Consider the following 24504-nt stretch of genomic DNA (forward strand, 5'->3'; position numbering starts at 1 on the left):
CATTCACATATCTAAAAAAACCCTTTTTATTTTCTCTCACAGACACAGCCAGCTTCAACTCTAGGTGTGCTTTAGCCACACGAATTTTCTTCCTACAAATACGAACAGCATCCCTGTATTCTTTCCATGACACCTGGCCCTCCTTCCAGTAGCGAAATACTCTCTGTTTCCGCCTAATCTCCATTAGAATGTTCCTGGTCAGCCACGCCGGCCTCCTGCCGCACCTGCCTGACTTGCGGTATTTAGGAATTGCCTGATCTTGTGCTTCTAGGAGGCATCGCTTAAAGAGTGACCAGCACTGGTGGACATCAAGGCCTTCAAGAGCAGCTTCCCAGGGGACCTTGCTGACTAGTTCCCTGAGCAGCCTGAAGTCCGCCTTTCCCATATCTAGGGATGAGGTTTTGGTGGCACTTTTCCTTCTGTCACCGTAAATTTTGAACTCAACCACTTCATGGTCACTATGACCGAGGCGGCCACCAATCACCACATCTCCCACCAGACCCTCTCTGTTTTCTAGCAACAGGTCTAGGAGGGCACCTTTCCTAGTTGGCTCTGTTAGCACCTGCACCAAGATGTTATCATCTAGGTGCTTCATGAACCTCCTGGACTTGCTCGTGTCAGCCGTGTGGCACTCCCAGTTAACGTCTGGCAAGTTGAAGTCCCCCGTAAGGACAAGGGGAGTTAATCTCGAGGCCTCTCTTAGTTCTGTAAAGAATAATTTATCGGCGCTATCGTCCTGGCCAGGCGGTCTGTAATAGACTCCCACAACGACATCCCCTTTATTCGTTCGTCCCTTGATCCTTACCCAGAGGCTCTCAACTTTGCCATCGCCGACCTGGAGTTCCACACAGTCCAGCCCCTGCTTCACATACATCGCCACCCCACCACCTCTCCTACCCTGCCTGTCCCTCCTGAAGAGCCTGTAACCATCTATCGCAACACCCCAGTCACAGGACTCATCCCACCAGGTTTCGCTTATGCCGATGATGTTGTAGTTGCGGGACTGGGCCAGGACTTCTAGCTCATCCATTTTATTCTTCATACTGCGTGTAATAATTACAAAGTCTCAAAATATAAGCATACAGAAGAAATTATATATATTGTTATAATGAGAGAAATTATATATATGCTTAAAAGCACATATCAGAAATGAGGTTTGTTTTTAATCTGGCCTTCTAAGATTTGGTTTTTAACCTTAATGTGGCCTAAAGCTTTTAGGTGAAAACACTGATAACTTTTGATGAATGCTGCATTTGTAGAAACACTGGAGAAAGTGATGATGGGGGCTAGTCTGAATTGAGTTAACACTCAGTTAGGAGTGTTAACACTCAGTTAGGAGTGTTAACTCAGGACTGGGTTGAGTATAGCCAATTGAGTACAGCCAATGGTAAATGGTGCAATAAAGAGACCATAACTACCCTCTCACCTGAACTCCAGGCAGCAATTCTGAAAAAGACCAGAAGTGGTTCTGAAATCAACTTGGTTGTCACACAGTGATGAACACGTAATGTGACAGTGAGGCTAACAGGTCTCATTGAGGCTTACTGTATTAAGAGAAGTGAAATCTGGCAGTTACAGATCCACATTTCCTGGTCCATCTGGCACTCATGTCATGACCACCTGAGTGGTGTGTCCAGTCTAGGTGCTCAAAGCTGAGAGAGGATTCTTAAGAAAACATGCCTTAAGCAGAATGATGCAAGAAGCTTAAAATCATTTACCTAACCATGGTTACCTAACCATGCTACATGGTTTAAAAGAAAGATGTTAGACTACTAGAGCGATCTTCATAGAATCACAGAATCATAGAACCACAGAATCAGCAAGGTTGGAAAAGACCTCCAATATCATCTGGTCTAACCATATGCCCCTCCATGAATATCACCCACTAAACTGTGTCCCAAAGTACCATATCCAACCTTCCCTTAAACATCCCCAGGGAGAGTTACTCCACCACCTCCCTGGCCAACCTGTTCAAATGCCTGACTGCTGTTTCTGAGAAGAAATTCTTCATGCTAACAATAATATCTGTGACACAATGTAATGTCGAGACATTGAAGCTAGAAGAGCTCAGACAGCAAAAAAAGATACATATATTTTTAATAACAACGCAGAATTAAAACCACTTACCACTAGACTTGACTGGATTTTTTTTTTATTTTTTTTTTGTCATTAGAAACTTTGAAGGGAAGATTGTGTGTATTTGTAAAGATTATTGTCGAGTTGACCATAGCTACTGGATTTGAAGGACTCTGGGAAGTCCTATATTCTTGGCTATGCAACAGTTCAGAGTGGAGAATCACAAGGTCTCTGCGGACCTTAGTATAAATTTCACTTAAACATACAGAAGTTAGTGATGGTCTTTTAAATGACAGTAGAGGGAATTTAATTACATAAGTGAGGACTGCTAGGAAACAAAGTAATTTCTGTCCTTCGCTATTATTTATCAGGGAGAACAAGAAACATGCCAGGAACAGAGATAAGGTTTCTGTGAAGAGAAGTAAGTAAAGAACAGGAAAACTACTGGAATGAAGCGGCACCCCTGAAAATGTTTAAAACAAAAATTAGATCATCTGATAATAAGAAAGAATCCAGGAAGGAATGGTCAGCATCCCACAGTCCTGAAAGACAAGACAGACACTATTGCAAAAAATAGCTGCAAGAATTTTTAACTTTTCACTGGCACCAAGAGAAGATTCTGCTAAGGACCAAAAAAAAGTAATGTTAGACTGGTGCTTAGGAAGACATCTGGGGAAACAAATAAACAAAAGCAAGCAAACAAACAAACAACAACAAAAAAAACACCTTCAGGAAGAAATTAAGATATATGTTATACACTAGAATAAATATGCTGGGAGGAAGACTGTTAACAAACCTAATTAATAGCAATAGAAATGTTTAAAAAGCGAGATTGAGTAGTGTAATTGAATATTGAAAAGTACATTGAGAGCACTCAATTCAAAAAAGCAGACAGTATTAACAAACCAGACTAACAGTAACAGAAGAGTTTAAAAGGCTAAAAGGAGGGTTTTATTGAACACTGAAAAGTATATCTAATGCACTCAATTTTAAAAAGCAAACATATCATAGTGTAAAAACACTAATGGTATCAATACTTTATCAAACAGAATTAAAACAATTGGTGAGTTTCCAGCCAAGATGAGAACATAATTGAAAATGGATGCACAGACTGTTTAGGAATGAGATGAGGAGCAATATGGGAAAGAAGAACACTGAGCTTAATCTTGCTCACAATATACCAGAAACTAGGAACTGGCAGTAATATGAACAATTTGTGTACAGCTTTGGGTGCCATGATATATGAAGGACATAAAACTATTTGAGAGTGTTCAAAGAAGGGCTACAAAGATGGTGAAAGGTCTAGAGGAGAAGACATATGAGGAGTGTCCGAGGTCTGTTTGTTTGTTCAGCCCAGAGCAGAGCAGGATGAGGGAAGGCCTCTTGGCGGCCTGCAGCTCCCTCACGAGGGGAGCAGAGGGGCAGGCGCTGAGCTCTGCTCCCTGGGGACAGCGACAGGACCCGTGGGAATGGCATGGAGCTGGGACAGGCTCCCCAGGGAAGTGGTTCACATCACTGAGACTACCACAGTTCAAGAAGTGTTTGGACGATGCACTCACACATATGGTTTGATATTTGTTCAGTTCTGTGTTGAGTCTAGGAGTTTGACTTGATAATGTTTGTGGGTTCCTTCCAACTTGGGATACTTTAAGACTCTCTGATTCTAATAAATGAGTGCAAATGAATGTAGAAGAGGAATGATACTGGATTCAAACAAATACAAGAAAATAGAGGCATGTGGGAAAACTGCTAATGCCATGTATGTAAAATATGAAAACTATGGTAACTAGATTTAAAACCAAAGAAAAGAGGACATGTTCTTAGGCCTGATGATGTTAGGCAGGATACAGGTAATGAAACAAATTGTTTTGGTGGCAATGGCAACAGAATCTTTGAAAGCATCACTCAGAGCTGGCAGCAACTAGTGAGTGGAAAAATCTACTATGAACCAGATATATCCGCACTGCTGCACAATGGCTGCACAATGCAAGGATACCCATGTTGGCTTCAAATGACCAGATCTGAAACTTGAAGGAGTGTGGTGCCATCAATCAAATAAAAAAACTGGGGCAAAATCAACTTGTGCTCATATGCTTGTTTCCAAAAGCAACCCATTAATTAGAATAAATTATCTGTCTCTCCCCATCCCCACAAAGTGGCAGACCACAAACCCCAAACTGAAAGACATACTATTTTCCTGTCGTAGGATTCTCCGCTGCTGTATGTTGTAGCTAGTGTGGATGCACATTCTTCTAGGTACCACGGCTTCTTCCCACTTTCAGCTGTGCTGCTTATGGAGATAGTGTAGATGCTATTGGTGTAGCCATCACAGGAGCAGTGGTCTCGACTCCTTCCACCATTTCCAGATGCCCAGACAAAAACTGAACCTAATCCTCTTCGTCCCTGTTTGGAAAGAGCAGAAGAAGATTTGATTCATAACTCTTTTTTCCTCTCATCACTTGCATAACAAGTAGGTATTTGTCCCTAAGAGACATCTGAAGAGAGAAAAACAAAAAAAACAAACTATCTCACTGAGAAGAATCTGAAATAAAAGCAGGATTTAGTAGAGTTCAGAATGAGACATCCACCCCCCCAAAAAAATCAGAAAATGTGTGTGATGAACAGAACTTTAGAAATAACTTTTATACAGTGTCTGCTGCTCAACACCTGTATTGCTCAGCCTTACTAAGAAAGAGGTGCTTAAGACAGACCAGGCATTAAAACATCATATTGAGTTGAAACAGGAGAAGAAGTATTATGCTTGAAAATAAAACCTTTTTTAATGCACGGCACCTTTTGTTTATTAGGGTTCTGTCAGCTGTTTCTTCTTGAATTGCCTGGTGACACTGAATATAGTTTGGGTAGCATTATATACTGTGAATCATGGTGTCGTGGTTTCACAGAAGGTGAAATTATATAGGTTTCACTATAAATCACAGAATCACAGAGCATCTGAGGTGGGAAGGAACTTCAGGTCATCTAGTCCAACCCATCTAGGTCATTATAAATACTAAGTACACAACACAATAGATGAACAAAAATGGACAAAAAGAAGATACTTTTAAATCCATACAGTTAAGCACTAATGCATTAATTCAGCAAGACATTTTAAACATATGAATAGCTGGACAAATTGCTTAGGCATATTTGTAATTTGAAATGAGAACTTAGAATTAGGTAACCTTTTGACATTTTCTTAATATGCCAAAGGTATGTAGTGTTTAAATAAATAAAAGCGTATTTTTGGTGGTGCTAGTACTCTTGCATTGATGTGAAAAGTGAAAAAGGTCAGTAATCCCTGTTGTTGATACATGGGAACTGAGAATTACTGATACACAGTCATGGGAATTGGCTTTTCCTGATTTATATTTGCACTTTTCATAGAATCATGGAATCATAGAATTTAGGTTAGGTTAGGTTAGGTTAGGTTAGGTTAGGTTAGGTTAGGTTAGGTTAGGTTAGGTTAGGTTAGGTTAGAAGGGACCTTAAAGATCATCTTGTTCCAACCCCTCTGCCATGGGCAGGGTGGCCAACCTCTAGAACAGGTTGCCACCTTTGTCCAACTTGGTCTTGAACACCTCCAGGGATGGGTCACGCACTAGTTCTCTAGGCAAACTCATGCTGGTGAATTAAATTCAAATCCATGCATCTTTCTGATCTGCATTAATTATCAGCAGATAATATATACTGTTCATATAGGAATGTTTACCAAAGGTTTAAACTTGTCTTTGATTAAGCTAAATTGTATCACCTTTTCTTACATGACATTCTCTCAAAGCAATGGAACATCCCTCTAAGTTACAATTAAACTAACAGTCTCATTTGTACCTCATTAGTCTGCAAGTCATCATGTAATGTCTACCTGGGTTCTGTAAGAGGTAGCTGCCTCTCCTGCTCTCCCTGTGTGTGATAAATTAGTGTTATATGGTGTACAACATTTTTTTTTGTGCATGAATTAATTGCTTAGCCATGTGGGGAGTGTTTGTTTTTCTAAACAGAGTGCAGTTGTGTACCACAAATAACATAAAGACAGCTGTTGGACATCTACTAGGTCAACCTTAAACAATTAGCAATTCAAAGATTCATTTACTCCAGATGTACAGAGAGGTTTCATTTTGGCATTTTATGCTGAGAATGTAAATCAATGTAAGAAAAAATCCCTCACAGTTCACAATCAAAGCTTCAGTTCTCAAACATTTATGCATTTCATTTTGTGAGTTTAATAAAAGCATAGTACCTGAAGAGACTCTTTTCTCCAGCAATATAAGTTAAATATAAAATTCTCCTTGCTAATGTTTACCTAAGGTTATGTCTCTGCCATGAAACTTCTCACTAAATAAGAAAACATCTTAAGTGAAGAAAAAAATTCCAGTATGCCAAGTTAAATGTGTTACGAAATCCACATTCTCCAGACAAGATTAGTCTGAGCAGCTAAGAAGTACAAATATTTCAACTTATTTCTCTTCCTTTAGTTGATTTTAGCTACTACGCAGATAAAAAAGATGCAAAATAGTAACATTTATTTTTGTTTTAGAGACAAGTTTTCTGAAGTGAAAATCTACCCCTGTCCTACAGCTCCTTCAGCACATTATGAACATTTGTCAAGTGAAAAACCCTTTTGGTTTTGTTCTGGGGTTCTTGTTCTGCTCTTCTCAGCCAACAGTGTCTGATTCAGAGCTGCCTAAAGTCAGTGGGATGTGCTTTGCAACTTCATGTGACTGGAACAGGTTTGCATACCATTTCTCTTTCATTCTACTTTATGGTCACCTCTCTTTGTATATCTTTACTTCATACTCCATTGAAAACACTTGATGAGATAGATGTGAGAAAGGATAAACAGAAAGATTATTTCATGCATATTCACTGATTTACTATCCCAGCAGGTAAGGAAGCCAGAAATTAGGACACTCTGCATGTCTGAAGGGAATGGGATGGAGGTTTATGCTAAAGATAGGATGCTTCTCTACTTTGTACTCTATTCCTGCTTGATTTTTAGTGTTTTTGTTTCAGTTTGATCCCATCATCTCTTGCTATTATGTAATGCTTTCCAGAGGTACATTATTATTTGCTTTCTTCTTCTGTCTCCCAAATGGTCATTTTTGACTTGTCTGTCAATCCTGACATTTGCTAAAGGGTAATTTACAGATTTCTGTCTAGTGCTACACTGCTTTTACAAAACAAATTATCTCTCCTACATACATACACGTCAACAATATAATACATGGATAGGTAGGTAGAAATGACACTGCAAAGCATATCACACAGATGAACTTCTATCTCCATAACTAGACAATATACTTTATCAAAACCTTTTGATGAATTTTCAAAAGTGTTCCTGAAGAATTTTAGATTCATCTTTTTCATATGTGTTTCCTGAAAGCAAAGTATTATGTACAGCAAAGTATTAGTATTTTTGGCTAAATTGATACCCAATTGGAAATTCAGAGTAACCCACCAACACAACCTAAAAAGGAAAAGTGAGAGTTCAGGGTAGTGTAACCAAAGATCCAAGGAGGAGAAAAATGGAAACTAAATATTTGGCTTTTTTGTCTAAGTCTGTCTCTGACATTTATATATGTATATATCTATATCTATATCTATATCTATATCTATATCTATATCTATATCTATATCTATATCTATATCTATCTATCTATCTATCTATCTATATATATATGTATATATATATATATAAAAAGCATGCATAGAAGATTAAAGCATAAGAAAACAATCAAACAAACAAAACAACTATCATTAATAGTCGACCTGTCTTTTTTATTTTTATTATTTTTATTATTTATTATTTATATTACTTTATTATTAATATTATTATTATTATTATTATTATTATTATTATTATTTATATTTATATTTATATTTATATTTATATTTATATTTATATTTATATTTATATTTATGTTATTTATATTATTTTTTTATTTTTCCCATCATCAGGCTGAAAAGTCTGCAAGCAGCAGCATAACACGATTTGTCCCACTCACAATGAAAACCATTTCACAGCAGGATAGGACTGTACTTTGTGTAAGTTTTGCAGACACAACCCTTGAATTATTAGTTTCTCTGCACATAGAATGTGTCTACACTTCTTTATATGCATACTTATGCTGCTGTTCTAATAATGAAAAAATGAGCTGCAGAGAAAGATATGTGAATACTTTTTTGGGCATAAAATTTAGTCCTACTGAAAACATGCCCACGTATATTAAAAATTCTGCAATGCAGTATTTAAAAATAATAAACACCCATTTACATTTTAATAGTAATCATTGGGGTTTAAAAATAATAGCCATTTGCACCCAGGTTTACCTTTACATGCTCGTTTTTTTGTAAAAAACTGATATAAAATATCTGTTAAAAAACTAATGCCTCCTGTAAATATATTAAGATCTCTGTCATATTAACATCTCTGTCATTGCACTACAAAGTAAGAACCAGGTGCACTGACTAATGGTAAGGAATATTTTCTAATACATACAAAGAAAGAACTCCCATTCCCTAATACACTGCAATATAGCACATTTAACAACTCGGCATTTCTCCGAAAATAGCATTACCTTGTGTCTGGAAAACGTGCTAAAAATCTCATTCTTAAAATCTATTTGGCAAAGAAAATGGTGACCTTAAAAAAAAACACAAACAAAAACAAACAAACAAAGAAAAAAAACAACCCCCCCAAAAAAAAACAACAAAAAAACAAACCAAACCTGTGCTTTATGTGTGCATTACAAATTTGACCTGAACAAAATAATATGTCAAGTAAATAAGTTCTGTTTTACATTTACTGCCTATTGTCAAACTACTATTTGGTTTCCTCCTCCCCGTCTCCAAACACCTTACTTTATTTCAATAGACCCAGTCATGCTCAGGAAATTATAAACTTGTTAGCAACTATACTAAACAAGTAATTAGAGCAACAACATCAGCTGTCCTACTGTATGCGAATGCCTTTCCCAATTGGTCTCCTTTCAATACATGAAGTTAAATAACATTTGGACTGTGTTACAAAGCTAAGATAAACACACATGCAAGGCACTCTGTAGCTTTTACTGTTTGTCTAAATCTATCATCTGTCATCTGCCAGATGCCCAAGGGTGTCAAGATGAAAAGTCAAGCCTTGAGCTGCCAAAGAAGTCATGTGTCATTTATTACTGAAAAGCAAAGGTGCATTTACAAACCATATGGGTACAACTTGGACAAAACTAAAAGAGTTACTGAATTACAGCAGAGGCATGGACCAGGGTGGAATGGGTGTACAGCAAAGTATGCTCAATGCTTGTCCCATGATTTTAAAAATGCACTGCCTCACCTTGTAGGCACATTGTTGTGTCTGCTCTGCAATTTGCAGTGTTACCTGTTGACTCTCTCTCACAAACTCTGCAAGGTGTCCTTAATTGTATTTTTCCATCTCAGTGAACCAGACCATTATTTTTTATCTGCTTTCTTAAATTGCATAAAATGTCACATAGTTAAAGGAAAATCACCTACTCCATTTTGAAATGAAAAAAAATTTTTCACTGACAGCTAAGACTTGCTACTGACCTGTTGTCTCAGCCCAATTTTCTAGCACATTTCCTGGGTAAAGTTAGTGTTCTCCACTCACAGCTGACCTTGAATGAAATGGACTCAGGTCATTGACAAAAATGCCCCAAGTCAGAAACTGCACCTGTAAAAGCATGGCACAAGAATCTTGGGGCATTCACTTTTTTTCTGCCAATACCTTGTTTTCCTTGGTCAGCAAGTTGCAAGTGGGGTATGTGATACGAATGCTCCTTTTCTTTCTCTCTCTCTTTTTTTTTTTTTTTTCCAGTTCAACAGCATGGAAGAGTTAGTCTGCCAAGAACCAGAGCCAGTATGAACATTTTCATAATGACATCTGCAGAATTTCCTAACACTATTAAAAGAACATTCAACACTCCAAGTGTATGCATTTGTGTATGTGTGTGTGTATACCTATAAAACACATCTCAGAGTGAATGTCTTACTGGTACTGGCAGGTACCATTATAAGGTAGAGGTCTTCACACATTAAGCTAAGGACAACTAGCAGACCACATACTTGCAAGTTGCTTCCAGCACACTTCCATCTAATAAAAACAGTTTCCATCTACCAGCTGTAGTTTGAGCCAGTAGAGCAAGATTTATTCACACTGTTTTACAAAGTTTATACTGGCCATTCATTCTCTGCTTTACAAGTCAAGCTGCCTTAATCCAGCTTCAAATCCTGATGCTTTCCTGCCTGTGATGTAGGATAGGAACTGATTGCCCCAACAGCCCTCCCTGTCTATGTGGTGAGTTTTGCTTTCTCCGTGGAAGTGATTAACAAGTGACAGGAAAATATATCTGAAGGAGCAGGAAATGCAGAAGACAGAACCACTGACCTGGAGTAAGTAGAGGTACAGCAGCTGCTGACAGGGAGAGGTAAATTGGCAGCAGTATACTAGAAAGCCCACACACATGAGCACAAAACAAATCATGCAAATAAAAAACAAAGAGTAGAGGAAGGACACCCTATCCATACCTGGAGTCTAAACATTTAATTTCCTCTGTTCTACCTAATAATGTTACTTAATGCTTCCAATAACAAAAACTAATACTTGTGAGAAGTGAGATTGATCCTGAAGTGGGAAGTGGAAAAAGTAGCCTATGGTACGAACTCTTCCTTAAAAACTAATTCTTAAAGTGGAAATGTTCAGATCTGAAGTTCCAGAACACTGGTCCATACTCTGGTGACCTAGAAAAAGTACTATGCAGGCATGATTTTAAGCATAGCCACCACAGGGCCAAGCACCAAGGAACACAGTACCCTGAGATATGCACCTGTGAGAGACAGCATCTCCTCTTGCAGGTTCCTCAGATTCCAATGATTTTTGCATTCTCTGAATGCTGGATGCCATTGCCCTGTGTAGAGGCAAAGTTCTGCCAATCTACTAACTGGCAGAATTTTTCTTTTGAGAGGCAGCATCTCACAGACCCTGCTGAGTTTCTACCAGCACACTTAACCTCTAATTTGAAAATGAAAAAAACAGTTTGGCACACCACCTGTAAAACTATCTGGCTCTTCTGTAGACTGCAAAGCACTCTCACTCTGAAGCAGGCATCTGTCCAAAAGAGATAATGGCAAACTGAGAGCCCCAGGCAGCAACTCTGAAGTCCTATCATAAGATAGTCCAATGGAGTATTTATAATTAAAATATCCTCTTTGGACATCAAAAGAAAAAAAGCTGTAAACAAAAGAAGAAATTTCTGAGGCCATGAATTCTCTTGAGATGTCCACGTTTTCAGAAAAAGTCACGTTTGGGCATCAATTCATTAAAAATGTATGCCTAAAATCTCTATGACAAAACGAGTAGTAAGCCTAACAGGCATACATAAATAAAAATGCCCATTTGAGGGCAATGCTTAAAAATTAGGTTCCATGCTTGCATATTATCATTCCTGTTTTTTTTTTGTTTTTTTTTTTTTTTTTCTAGAAAACTAGAAAGTCGAAAAATAATTTTGTAGTGCTAGAACAAGCATATAAAATATATATATATACAATGCAAAAATCTATCACTACTAATAATAAGAGACAATTATGTTCCTGAAAAAGCAAGTTTTCCTAGTGCAATTAAACTTCTTGGTCACTTCTGAACCAACTTCTTTACTGAGGAAAAGACAAAATAATTAATCACAACAGAAAGAAGGAAAATGTATTTTATTAGCTAATAGGATATGACTCCTTTAAGATACTGAAGTGCGAAAATACTTTATGTGTGCATTAAGAAGAATGTATCAAATAACCACAAGCATCCATACATTAACACAGTAATTACTGGGATATATCAATGGAACATTGCAACATACGTCCTTGCATGTTGTATATATTTTATTTTACTGTTCTCTAGAACAACAGCTTAAACAGCTCCAAGTTATTCCCTACAGAGCTGTAATTAGTGCTTAAAGTGCAACCAAAAGAAGTGTTGGCTGAAACCTGAAATCTGAACCTGTGGAATGCTGGAATGAATTTCCCATTTTCCTAAACAAAATAGAGCCAGCTAAAAGGCTGCGTGAATTGCACTTCTGGTTTAGGCTCTCCTTATTATCATTACTTCTGTTGTTGATGATATTGTTACTGGGATAAAGTAGATTGTGTATTGTAAATAAGATAAGAGACAGGTTTTCCAAACTTTCTGTAACACAAGGCATCTCTAGTAAATAACAGATGACCAAAGAAAATGGGTACTGTGTCAGAAAGAAAGCTGCATTAGGACTAGGTAAGGGATGTATTTCACATGCAAACACCCATTCTGTGGAGAGGTTTAGGCAGTTGCAGTTACTTTTGTACTATCATGTGATTAAACACTGGAGTGGAGGCTATGTCTACTAGAACAATATGACTTGTTTCACTTGTTAAACTATTCCTTACAGAAGGCTTCAGGTTTTCAAGATAATTACTGAACTTCTTCCCACGTAACACACAGAATTGTGTAGACACTGTTGTTGCTCAAGTCCTTAGAAGTATGTGAAGAAAGGGGATAAGCAACTACATTCATATTTCAAAAAGTCTCTCTTTGAAATGCATATACTTCAAGTGTATGGAAAGAGACCCATTTTGCCAAAGCTGCTTTTGACTATTGGCAATCCAAACTAAGATTTATTCCACATCATGAATGGTGTGGTTTTTCATGTTCAACTATATCACCTGTTTCAGGTTGGGCACCCAAAATCAGAGGCCACTTTTCACAACTAGTCCAAAAACAGTAATGCTATTCTGGCTTGTTACACCAGTTTCCATATATGTGTGAGAATGGATGAGGTAACTAAACAGTTTTGGTTTCCAGTACACTTTGTGACATTGTAAGGAAACTGGACATTTTGAGGTATATTTTCCTGTAACTCTCATTCCAAAGTTTCCTGCCCTTTAGGATTTGTATATTCCAGTTAATGTAATGTAAGAACATTTCTGGTACATTATTTCTTTTTCTGCACTTTTTTTTTTTTTTTTTTTTTTTTTTACTACATGTTAACTTTCTGTGAAAAAATTCTCTTTCCCCATAAAGCAAAAGAGATGAATTTTAAGATTAGTTTTGATTATATATTTCCAAAAGAAAATAAGATGCATAGTATCATAATTCATTCAGGTATCACTGAAGTAAAGCCCAAGCTCTACTTCATTTCCTGGAAGGTAATATCCCTAATTCTACTTTTACTGACTGCTTAAAGTTGCTAACCGGGTGCAAACTAGGTAGGCCAAAGAATTATTAACTTAACCATGTGTTGAGGTTGTTACCTAACCTGATTTTTGCTGGGCAATCTCAGTTTGGAAAAGACTAAATCACATCAAGGATAAACCACACTTGGGAAAGCATTAAGGCATCTTGATATAAACTTATTAGCTGCATGCAAGGAAATGAAGCCTGTAGGTAACAAATACATGATGGTGGACAAACTCCTGGAAAACGGTGACTCTTAAAGGCAGTTTAGGGTCATGACAGATAACCATCTGGCAATGAGCTTTCCTAAAATTTAGTCTGATTTTTGGATCTCTAAGCAGAATGAGTATGAACATGTGCAGGGAGCAGGGAAACAGTATTATCGCTGCATAGAGAAAGCTGCAAATTCTGTGCCCCATTCTGGTATCCACATTTGAAAAAATAATGCTGGGAAACAGAAAGTGCTTCAGAAAAGAACTACAGGAATGAACAGTGGTTTGGAAATTCTGACTAACAGAAGGAAAATGAATATATAAAACATTATTGTTCAAGGCTTTAGAACAGATTTTGAAGGACGGAGTAATAGGCACCAAAGTCAAAGGAATGCATCACACACTGAATTTAGAAATCAAGATAAACCTTTTAAGATATTTTCTGATAACTTATTTTATGCAGAGAAATGAATTAGAATCAGTCTATCCGGTTTCTACAAAGCATGTATAGAACTCTGAAGAATCAGTAATGAAACAAAATAAAAGTTAATATTACGGCAAGCTGGAAGTGGAAATGTCTGCACTGGAGATGTGGGCTGTGCTGGGGAATCAGAATCCACAGGGTTGAGGAAGTTATGAGCAGAGTGTTTTAAGAACGAAACAAAGTTATTTGATGATTTTGAAATTTAAAAAAAAAAAAAAAAGAATGTTAATGAATCTACTAATTACTATTACCCACATTCAAGAACAGAATTCAGGTTGAAAGTCGTGGAGGGAATCACCACTATGGACAGCAAGGAGATGGACAGCTTAAATGTTAAGAAGTTAGAGTGGCTTGTTTAGCACAGCAAAGTGAAGTCTGAGAAAGGATGTGATTGTGTTCTATGAATATGTCAAATGCTAAAAAGATAGGGGGAAAACTATTTAAGCTGAAGAACAATTTTGACACAGCAACAAATGGACAAATACTGCATGTGAGAAAATCTTGCTAAAATTTAGAAGACAATCTCTAACAAATACATTAGTGATGGCTGTGAAACAGTTACCCAGCATAAATAGAAGGGGAATTTTTTTCTAATTTATTCTAAAATAGAAATTGCTGAATGTATTTACAGGACATGATGTCTGTGAACTGTACTAGATAATCTACATGTCCATTTCCTGCTTTATGTTCCAACTTAATTTATTCAAGAGATCACTTGGCTAATATCTGTAATTACTTACAGGTGGAGATTTTTAACACTATAAGGAGAACCATAAATGTAGCATGACCACTGTCACCCACTAAACCACGTCCCTAAGCACCACATCCAACTTTTCCTTAAATACCCCCAGGGATGGTGACACCACCTCACTGGGCAACTCGTGCCAATGCCTGACTAATCTTTCTGAGAAGAAATGTCTCTTAATTTCCAACCCGACCCCCCCCCGGAGCAACTTGAGACCATTCCCTCTTGTTCTATCACTAGTTATATACGAGAAGAGGCAGACTCTCAGCTCCCCACACCTTCCCTTCAGGTAGTTGCAGAGAGCAATAAGGTCTCCCCTAAGCCTCCTCTTCCCCAGACTAAACCCCAGTTCCCTCAGCTGCTCCTCACAGGACTTGTGCTCCAGGCCCTTCACCAGCTTCACTGCCCTTCTCTGGGCAAGCTCCAGGGCCTCAATGTCCTTCTTGCAGTGAGGGGCCCAAAGCTGAACACAGTACTTGAGGTGTGGCCTCACAGAGCTGAGAACAGGGGGGTGATCACTTCCCTGGTCCTGCTGGCTACACTATTCCAAACCAGTTGGCCTTCTTTGCCATCTGGGCATGTTGCTGGCCAGTTGAGGACTGATAATTGTCTTTTCTTATTTCAGAAATTTAAGTGTTGCAAGCCAACAGTACAGCATCGTGTTATCAGAAGGCAGAATTAACAATAGTAAAACTCAGTATCATTTCTCCAGTTTTGGTGCACAGTCAATCTCCCCCTGTAGTACAAAGATACCCAAACTTTAACTTGTTCTGTTGAAGTAAATACAATATTACATCCTGAATAACTGATACAACAGGCATACACAGCATATATGCAATACATGTAACAGGCCAATGCCAGGACATAACATGAAGTTACTTGAGCATACTGGAAGTCATATCTTTTGCATCCTTAACCCTAGCACAACACTAATTCTGACAGTGAGTCTTCAGTGAGTAGGTTTTGAGCAACTAATTAGAGCTGTGCAGGAACTCTTGTGCATGCAGATGTTATCTATGTACGATCCGAGTTTAACATACAAATAGCTACGTGTTCATTCGGTCATAGACTACTGATGTAAAGGGTGAACAAATACAACACACAGTTTAAAAAATATGGCATTAACTTCTATGAATCATATTTCAGTGTATAAAATGATAGCTATTTTGTAAGTTATTTTGAGAATTATTTTTTTTTAAGTTTCCTTGCAGGAATTTGTCTTTGATTTTTACAGTGCAATGTTCTAGCAAAGCAGAACAGAGTAACTCCTCTTTTCATAGGCAACACATCCTACTCAAAATGATGCAGAGATGTGATGACAGGAGAAGCCAATAGTGTTTTCAAATAAATGTAAGAGAAATCTATCCACGGCACAACACAGGCAACAAACGTGGTCCTGAACTCTTGAAAATTTTGAACAATCTCTTCCATTTTTGGACTAGAGACATTTATTAATAGCAGCAATAATAATAAAAATGTGAATTTCAATTATTTTTTTTCTTCTTTGCTTTCCCTTCTGTTCTTTTTGCTTCTCATCCCTTTCTCTCTCTTCCATCAGTGTAGGAGGCTTGTTTAGTGATTGTAAGTGAGCCTTCCACTCCCAGCAAACACTTTGAACACACTCTGCAGCCAAAGTTGGTGAAGCGAGAGAGATGAGAAGGGGCAGTGATGATGGGAGGGAAGGCACCAAGCCGAGTTCTCACAAGAAGTTCAGCCACACAGCATCTGATCATTAATGTCCGTCAAACATTTTGGCTTGTGTCCAGCTTGCTAAACAGAATGGTGTCATGGCAATAAAATGAAGGCCCCTGTGCTGATGCAGGCAGAAAGCCAAAAATTCCCATGTAGATTTCACTGCCTATCTGCTCTCTTAGTTTTTATTAAGAATGACCTGTCACTAATTTTGACTACCTTATGCATACCGCACAACAAATAATGCTAAGCATGCAGTTGGTGGGATGCTGGGAGAGGTGAGATAAATAGCTCTTTGAAACTCTGCTCCATAAAACATAATCAGGGATCACATTCTCCAGAAAATTAACTATTAGGTCCTTGTCAAACAGCAGTGAAAAAACAAGTCAGAATATCTGAAATGCATTACTCCCCGAATGACGTTGAAACTGATCCTAGAATAGGCTTATTTGTAGGAACAAAAAATTAACTAGTTACAATGCTGTATCCTGGAGCCATGAATCAGAGAATATAAATCTCTGAAGTGGTTATAACACTGGGCTTAAAGCCTGTGAGATACAGGCAGATACCTTAAAATTTAAAAGTAATTTGGTTTTATTTATCTGAATCAAGGACAGGGTTTTGTGTTCTCCCTTTTGTCTCAGACCCAGCAAAGTCTTATCATATGACTTGGCCACAGTCATGTTTAGTCATGCTAAGCATGTTTGTTCTTGAACACAGGGTGAGATGTGACATCACATACCTAATCTTTTATTGAATATGTTACCTTTGGACATATTGACCTTTGTTCTGCTGTTCTGCATTATTATGGGGGAATTGTTTCTGAGATTATTAGGTCTACGACTTCTTATGCATTAGTATTTAAGACACAAGTCTCCCAGAATTTTCTATCCTTATGAGTACACTATTACCAAGAAAAGAACATTGTCAACTGGAAACATAATATAAAGGGAGCTTTTATATTTGCATAGAAATTGTTTGATTGCAAAGTCTTCAAGGTTTCTCTTTGAACTCAAGTATGCAAATTTAATAGAATTAAACAAAATACCCTGAAGATGACAGAAAGTAATGGTACTCAAGACAGGTTTAAAAATTGGCTTCCTCTTCCTTTACCTGGATCCTGGGCAGAATCACAGAATCACAGAATCACAGAATCTCTAGGTTGGAAGAGACCTCAAGATCATCGAGTCCAACCTCTGACCTAACACTAACAGTCCCCACTAAACCATATCCCTAAGCTCTATGTCTAAACGTCTTTTGAAGACTTCCAGGGATGGTGACTCAACCACCTCCCTGGGCAGCCTGTTCCAATGTCTAACAACCCTTTCAGTAAAGAAATTCTTCCTAACATCTAACCTAAAACTCCCCTGGCGCAACTTTAGCCCATTCCCCCTCGTCCTGTCACCAGGCACATGGGAGAACAGGCCAACCCCCATCTCGCTAGAGCCTCCTTTAATATACTTATACAGAGTGATAAGGTCACCCCTGAGCCTCCTTTTCTCTAGGCTGAACAAGCCCAGCTCCTTCAGCCGCTCCTCATAGGACTTGCTCTCCAGGCCCCTCACCAGCTTCGTCGCCCTTCTCTGGACCCGCTCAAGCACCTCGATGTCCTTCTTGTAGCGAGGGGCCCAGAACTGAACACAGTACTCGAGGTGCGGCCTCACCAGAGCCGAGTACAGGGGGACGATCACCTCCCTAGCCCTGCTGGTCACAGTGTTCCTGATACAAGCCAGGATGCCGTTGGCCTTCTTGGCCACCTGAGCACACTGCTGGCTCATATTCAGCCGACTGTCCACCATCACTCCCAGGTCCTTCTCTGCCTGGCAGCTCTCCAGCCATTCCTCTCCCAGCCTGTAGCTCTTCTTGGGGTTATTGCGCCCCAGGTGCAGGACCCGGCACTTGGCCTTGTTAAACTTCATACAGTTGACCTCAGCCCATCGGTGCAGCCTATCCAGATCCTCCTGCAGAGCCTTCCTACCCTCAAGCAGATCGACACATGCACCTAACTTGGTGTCATCTGCAAACTTACTGAGGGTGCACTCAATGCCCTCATCCAGATCATTGATGAAGATGTTAAAGAGGACCGGCCCCAGAATGTTAAAAGCATATTTAACTTGTGGTTTAGGTTTTCATTTCATAAATTCAGTTATTACTCAGTATCCTTTCTTTAAATAGATTTGTCTGTTTCAATTTATGGCATGTGCTGTCTCTCTGGAACTCTATGGAAAAACTGTACAGTCATTTATCTTTGTTATTTCGTGCAGGATTTGGAAGAAGTAATCATATTAGCTCAGGAGATTTAAAAATAATAATAGTTCTAAAACACCCTGCATGAGCTGTTAATTGGAATAATGTGCACTAAAGATAAACTATCTTATTATTTATTTATTTATTTATTTTTCCCCAAAGATCCTAGACTCCCATCAAGAAACTCCCAACAAGAAACTGTGGCTGTTGCATCCATTTCATTTTTACTTTATTAATATAATAAAAAGATCAGTTAGTTTAATTATATTCTAATCAAAGTTATTATCCAGCATCACCTTTCTTTTTCCTAATTAAACAAATTAAGCATAATTTCCTTCTCAACTTCTTTTTAAAAATCCCAATCTTTTTCATTTCTGTTCTGTTTTTTAAAATAATATCCAGTTGTCTCTGCATATGCACAATAAATGAAGAATATCAGTTTTGAATATTTGTGTAGATCTGATAAAAGTTCTTGACAAATTATCCTGTAACAATGTTACTTCAATTTACACCACAGACACTGGATATAATAATGTTGTTGTCCAGATCAATATTTCTAAAAGAGAAGGTCAAGATCTGTCCACGTTGTAATATGCAATTTTGTCTGCCTATTTTTATTTGCACAATTATTGTGACTGCTTAACTAAAGAGAACAAGAACAAATTCATCCTGAAGTCATTTTGGGTCTGGAAATTAAGCCTATTAAGGAAGGCGATAATTGAAGCATACACCTAAAACCTTTCAGTGTATATTATATTTCAAAGAATGCAAATTAGAGATTAACCTTAAGCATTTAAAAAAATATCAGTATGATTTTCTAAAATATCTGAGTTTTGTATAAGTCTTAAAGAGAGTACTTATTTCCTTGAAAAAGATTTTAAAGTTTTCATAATCAGAACTAGACAAGATTTCCAAATATATGGAAGTACTTAGATCTATGTTTTTGGATGATGCCAAGCTGTGTGGTGTGTTTGACACATACAAGGGAAGAGATGCCATCCAGGGGGATCTGGACAGGCTTGAGAGATGGGCCTATGTGAACCTCATGAACTTCAACAATGCCAAACAAATGCAAGGTTGGGGCAATCCCAAACATGAATACAGGCTGGGTGATGAATGGATGGAGAGCACCCCTGAGGTGAAGTACTTGTGGGTGTTGGTGAAAGAAAAAATTAACATGAGCCAGCAATGTATGCTTGCATCCTATAAAGCCAACATTACATTGGGCTGCAGGAAAAGAAGAGTGGCCAGTAGGTCAAGGGAGACAATTCTCCCCCTGTCTCATGAGACCGCATCTGGGGTGTTGCATTCAGCTGTGGGGTCTCCAGCACAAGAAGGACATGGACTTGTTGAAGATTGTCCAGAAGAGGGTCACAAAGATGATCAAAGGGCTGGAGCACCAATCCTATGAAAAAAAGGCTGAGAGAGCTGGGGCTGTTCAGCCTGGAAAAGAGGAGGCTTCATGGAGACCTTATAGCAGTCTTCCAACATTTAAAGAGGGGGAAAGATGGGGAGGCACTCTTATCAGAGAATGTAGCTACAGGACAAGGTGCAATAGTTTTAAACTAAAAGAGGGGAGATAGATTAGATAAGAGGAAGAAATTCTTCACTAAGTGGTTGAGGCACTAGAACAGGTTGCCCAGGAAGCTTTGGATGATTGGACTTATTCAAGGCCAAGTTAGATGGGGCTTTGGGCAACCTGGGAGCCCAGTGGGAGGTGCCCCTGCCCATGCAAGGGGGATTGTAATTAGATGATCTTCAAGGTTCCTTCCAACCCAAGCCATTCTGTGATTCTATGATTTTATTCAACTCTGAATGGGCAACCTTGTGCAGAACAAAAAGTTGATAAAATGAAACAGAAGGGAAACCACCACAAAAATAGTAACAATTTGACTCACATCAAATATGACTTCTACTATTTCTTTTAAAAATATCAAAAACAACAAAAACAAACAAACAAACAAACAAACAAACAAAAACACGATTACCACTGTAAACTGAAATGCTATGTTTCCACTATATACTGGTATTCTCTCAAATTACAGCTGCAATAATTACAATGGAACAAGGATGCTTGTAGGCAAGATCCACACTCTAGGAAGATTAATCCACATTTCTAATTTATACTGCATTTATCAAGTTTAAAATTCTAATAAGGAAATGGCTGAGTTCTGTGGGTACAGAAATTTGGGCTAAACTTTCCATGGAATATGAAATTTAAACTAACACATATATATGTTTGGACATAATTATTATTTTTAAGTGTGCTTCAACAATTGAACAATGTTTGCCCCTACATCCTGCAGTTCCTTTAGTCTTGCTTCATCACCTTATTGTTTTTCTTTTCATGCTCATTGTCAAAAACAGTAGTAAGCTTCAGTGGGGTGACAGTGAGTTGTTATTCCAGCTGAAAAGAGGAATTATGATGCATGGGAAGCAGCAATGGAGAGGTATTTGGCCTTCTCACATACTTGTGCTGCTCTAAGAGTATTTCAATAACAGATAATGATTACTAATTACAGCAGAGCTCTCCGGGGACAGACTTTCCGGGGACAGACTCTCTCCGGGGACAGACATTAAATATTGTACAAAAAGTAAAAGCACAAATTTGCAGCTCCACACTGAAAGGTCTTCAGATGACCTAGTGAAAGGAAGGCAGTGGTATGTGGTATGTTGTTGCACGGCTATTTTAGAGCATTTGTGGTATTGACCTTAATGAGAGGCGATCGGCTTTTTCCCGAGGCGATCGGCTCCGGGGCAGACGCGTTCTGCAGCGGAGCGGGGGATCGGGCCAGGCAGGGCTCTTTTTCCGGCATCGAGCCGACTTCAGGGAGCCGCCAGGACCCGGCAGCCCTCGTGAGGGAGGCTGACGAGGCGAAGGCGGAGCCAGCAGCGCCCCCTCACCGGCCGTTCAAAAGCAGCCCCTAGGGAGCGCGGCGACCAGGGCGGGCAAACAGGGCGTGGCGCGTCAGAGCGGAGTGGCGCGGCAGTTCGCGCAGGCAGAAGGGCGAAGAGCAACCGCCTGCCCAAGCGAACACCTCTTAACGACAGCCGTTAGCTAGGCGATAATGGTCTCCACCAGGCACGGAGCGCTCTCCAGGAAGTCGGTACACACCCAGACCGACTGCCCGTTAAAGAATGCAGCGGTTCAGGTCACCGGATGCAGGGAGTGTCAGAGCCTGCTGCTGCCATCGGCGGGAGGCAGAGACACTGCGTGCGAGAGGTGCGAGCAGGTGGATGACCTGATCCGCATGGTGGCGGAGCTCAAGGAGGAGGTGGAGAGGTTGAGGGCCATCAGGGAGTGTGAGCGGGAGATAGACTTGTGGAGTAACTCCCTGCAGGGCCTCAAGGAGAGGTATCGAGGTGAGACACCCCAAATGGGGGTGGACCCCCTGCCCTGTCGCCGTCGGGCAGAGGGAGGGGATCTGGGAGTTGAGGAGGAATGGAGACAGGTCCCTGCTCGACATCGCAGGCGATGCCCTCCCCTTCCGACCCCACCTTCCCGGGTGCCCTTACACAACAGGTTTGAGGCCCTGGAGCTTGATAGACCAGCAACTGAGGAAGAGGTATCAAGTGTTCCCAGGAGGATGCCTAGGGCGAGGAGGTCGACTCCACGCCTCAGGACTGCCTCCATCAAGAAAGACAGGAGGGTTATTGTTGTGGGAGACTCTATCCTTAGGGGAACAGAGGGCCCTATTTGTCGGCCTGACCCTACCCATAGGGAAGTCTGCTGCCTCCCTGGGGCCAGGGTCAGGGACGTTGCCAGGAAGCTCCCCAACCTGGTACGCCCCTCTGATTATTATCCTCTCCTGATAGTCCAGGTGGGCAGTGACAACATTGAAGACAGAAGCCTGAAGGCAATCAAAAGAGACTTTAGGGGGCTGGGACGGTTAGTGGACGGAGCGGGAGTGCAGGTAGTGTTTTCGTCCATCCCTATGGTGGCAGGGACGGGTACGGAGAGGACAAGGAAAGCCCACCTGTTAAATACGTGGCTCCGGGGCTGGTGCCAACGCAGAAATCTTGTTTTTTTTGACCATGGGGCAGTTTACTCAGCACCTGGCCTGATGGCCGTAGACGGGTCCCTATCCTTTAGGGGAAAAAGGATCCTTGGCCAGGAGCTGGCGGGGCTCATTGATAGGGCTTTAAACTAGGTAAGAAGGGGGATGGGGGTGAAGCAAGGATTGGTGGGGCTGTGCCAGGGGGAGCAATGGCAAGGCCGGAGGATAAGGTGAAGGCCTAGCTGAAGTGCATCTACACCAATGCACGCAGCATGGGTAACAAACAGGAGGAGCTGGAAGCGATCGTGCAGCGGGCAGGCTACGACTTGGTTGCCATCACGGAAACGTGGTGGGACCAGTCTCATGACTGGAGTGCTGGCTATAAGCTCTTCAGAAGGGACAGGCAGCACAGAAGGGGTGGCGGTGTGGCTCTCTATATTAGAGAGTCTTTCGATATTGTGGAACTCGAGACTAGGAATGACAAGGTCGAGTCCCTTTGGGTTAGGATCGGCAGGGGCAACAAGGCTAGTGTCCTGGTCGGGGTCTGCTATAGACTGCCGAACCAGGATGAGGAGACGGATGAGGAATTCTACAGGCAGATGACAGAAGTTGCGAAATCTTCAGCGCTTGTACTCTTGGGGGACTTCAACTTCCCTGACATATCCTGGAAGCACAACACAGCCCAGAGAAAGCAGTCTAGGAGGTTTCTGGAGAAAGTGGAAGATAGCTTCCTGACGCAGCTGATTAGTGAACCTACCAGGGGTGTTGCCCTGCTAGACCTTCTCTTCACAAACAGAGAAGGACTGGTGGAGGATGTGATTGTCGGGAGCTGTCTTGGGCAGAGTGACCACGAAATGGTGGAGTTCACTATTCTTGGCGAGGCCAGGAAGGGAACCAGTAAAACCGCTGTACTGGACTTTCGGAGGGCTGACTTTGGGCTGCTCAGGACACTGGTTGGTGGAATCCCTTGGGAGGCGGTTCTGAAGGGCAGAGGGGTCCAGGAATGCTGGGCGCTCTTCAAGAGGCAAATCCTAATGGCGCAGGAGCGGTCTGTCCCCATGTGCCCAAAGATGAGCCAGCGGGGAAGAAGACCGGCCTGGCTCAACAGAGAATTGTGGCTTGAGCTTAGGAGGAAAAAGAGGGTTTATAATCTTTGGAAAATTGGGCAGGCCACTAGGGAGGACTATAAGGATGTAGCGAGGCTGTGCAGGGACAAAATTAGGAAGGCCATAGCTCATCTGGAGCTCAATCTGGCTACTGCCGTTAAAGATAACAAAAAACGCTTTTATAAATACATCAACACAAAAAGGAGGACTAAGGAGAATCTCCATCCTTTACTGAATGCGGGGGGAAACTTAGTTACAAGAGATGAGGAAAAGGCGGAGGTGCTCAATGCCTTCTTTGCCTCAGTCTTTAGTGGCAATACCGGTTGTTCTCTGGATACCCAGTACCCTGAGCTGTTGGAAGGGGATGGGGAGCAGGATGTGGCCCTCACCATCCACGAAGAACTGGTTGGTGACCTGCTACGGCACTTGGATGTGCACAAGTCGATGGGGCCGGATGGGATCCACCCAAGGGTACTGAGAGAACTGGCAGAGGAGCTGGCCAAGCCCCTATCCATCATTTATCAGCAGTCCTGGCTATCGGGGGAGGTCCCAGCTGACTGGCAGCTAGCAAATGTGACACCCATCTACAAGAAGGGCCGGAGGGCAGACCCGGGAAATTACAGGCCTGTCAGTTTGACCTCAGTACCAGGGAAGCTCATGGAGCAGATCCTCTTGAGAGTCATCGCGCGGCACTTGAAGGGCAAGCAGGCGATCAGGCCCAGTCAGCATGGG

General features: G+C 40.6%; 1 protein-coding gene across 2 annotated transcripts in view; it reads right to left on the reverse strand.

Annotated features, from left to right (window-relative positions):
* PCSK5 (proprotein convertase subtilisin/kexin type 5) overlaps positions 1-24504 on the reverse strand; it is a 265069-nt gene that overhangs the window by 128282 nt on the left and 112283 nt on the right. For both annotated transcript variants that reach the window (XM_038169846.2, XM_038169847.2), the window contains exon 8: positions 4267-4479. In XM_038169846.2, the coding sequence (XP_038025774.1) occupies positions 4267-4479 (213 nt within the window). The remainder of the gene's footprint in view (positions 1-4266; positions 4480-24504) is intronic.

Source organism: Anas platyrhynchos, chromosome Z (assembly GCF_047663525.1).
Source record: "Anas platyrhynchos isolate ZD024472 breed Pekin duck chromosome Z, IASCAAS_PekinDuck_T2T, whole genome shotgun sequence".
In the NCBI taxonomy this organism is placed as follows: Eukaryota; Metazoa; Chordata; class Aves; order Anseriformes; family Anatidae; genus Anas; species Anas platyrhynchos.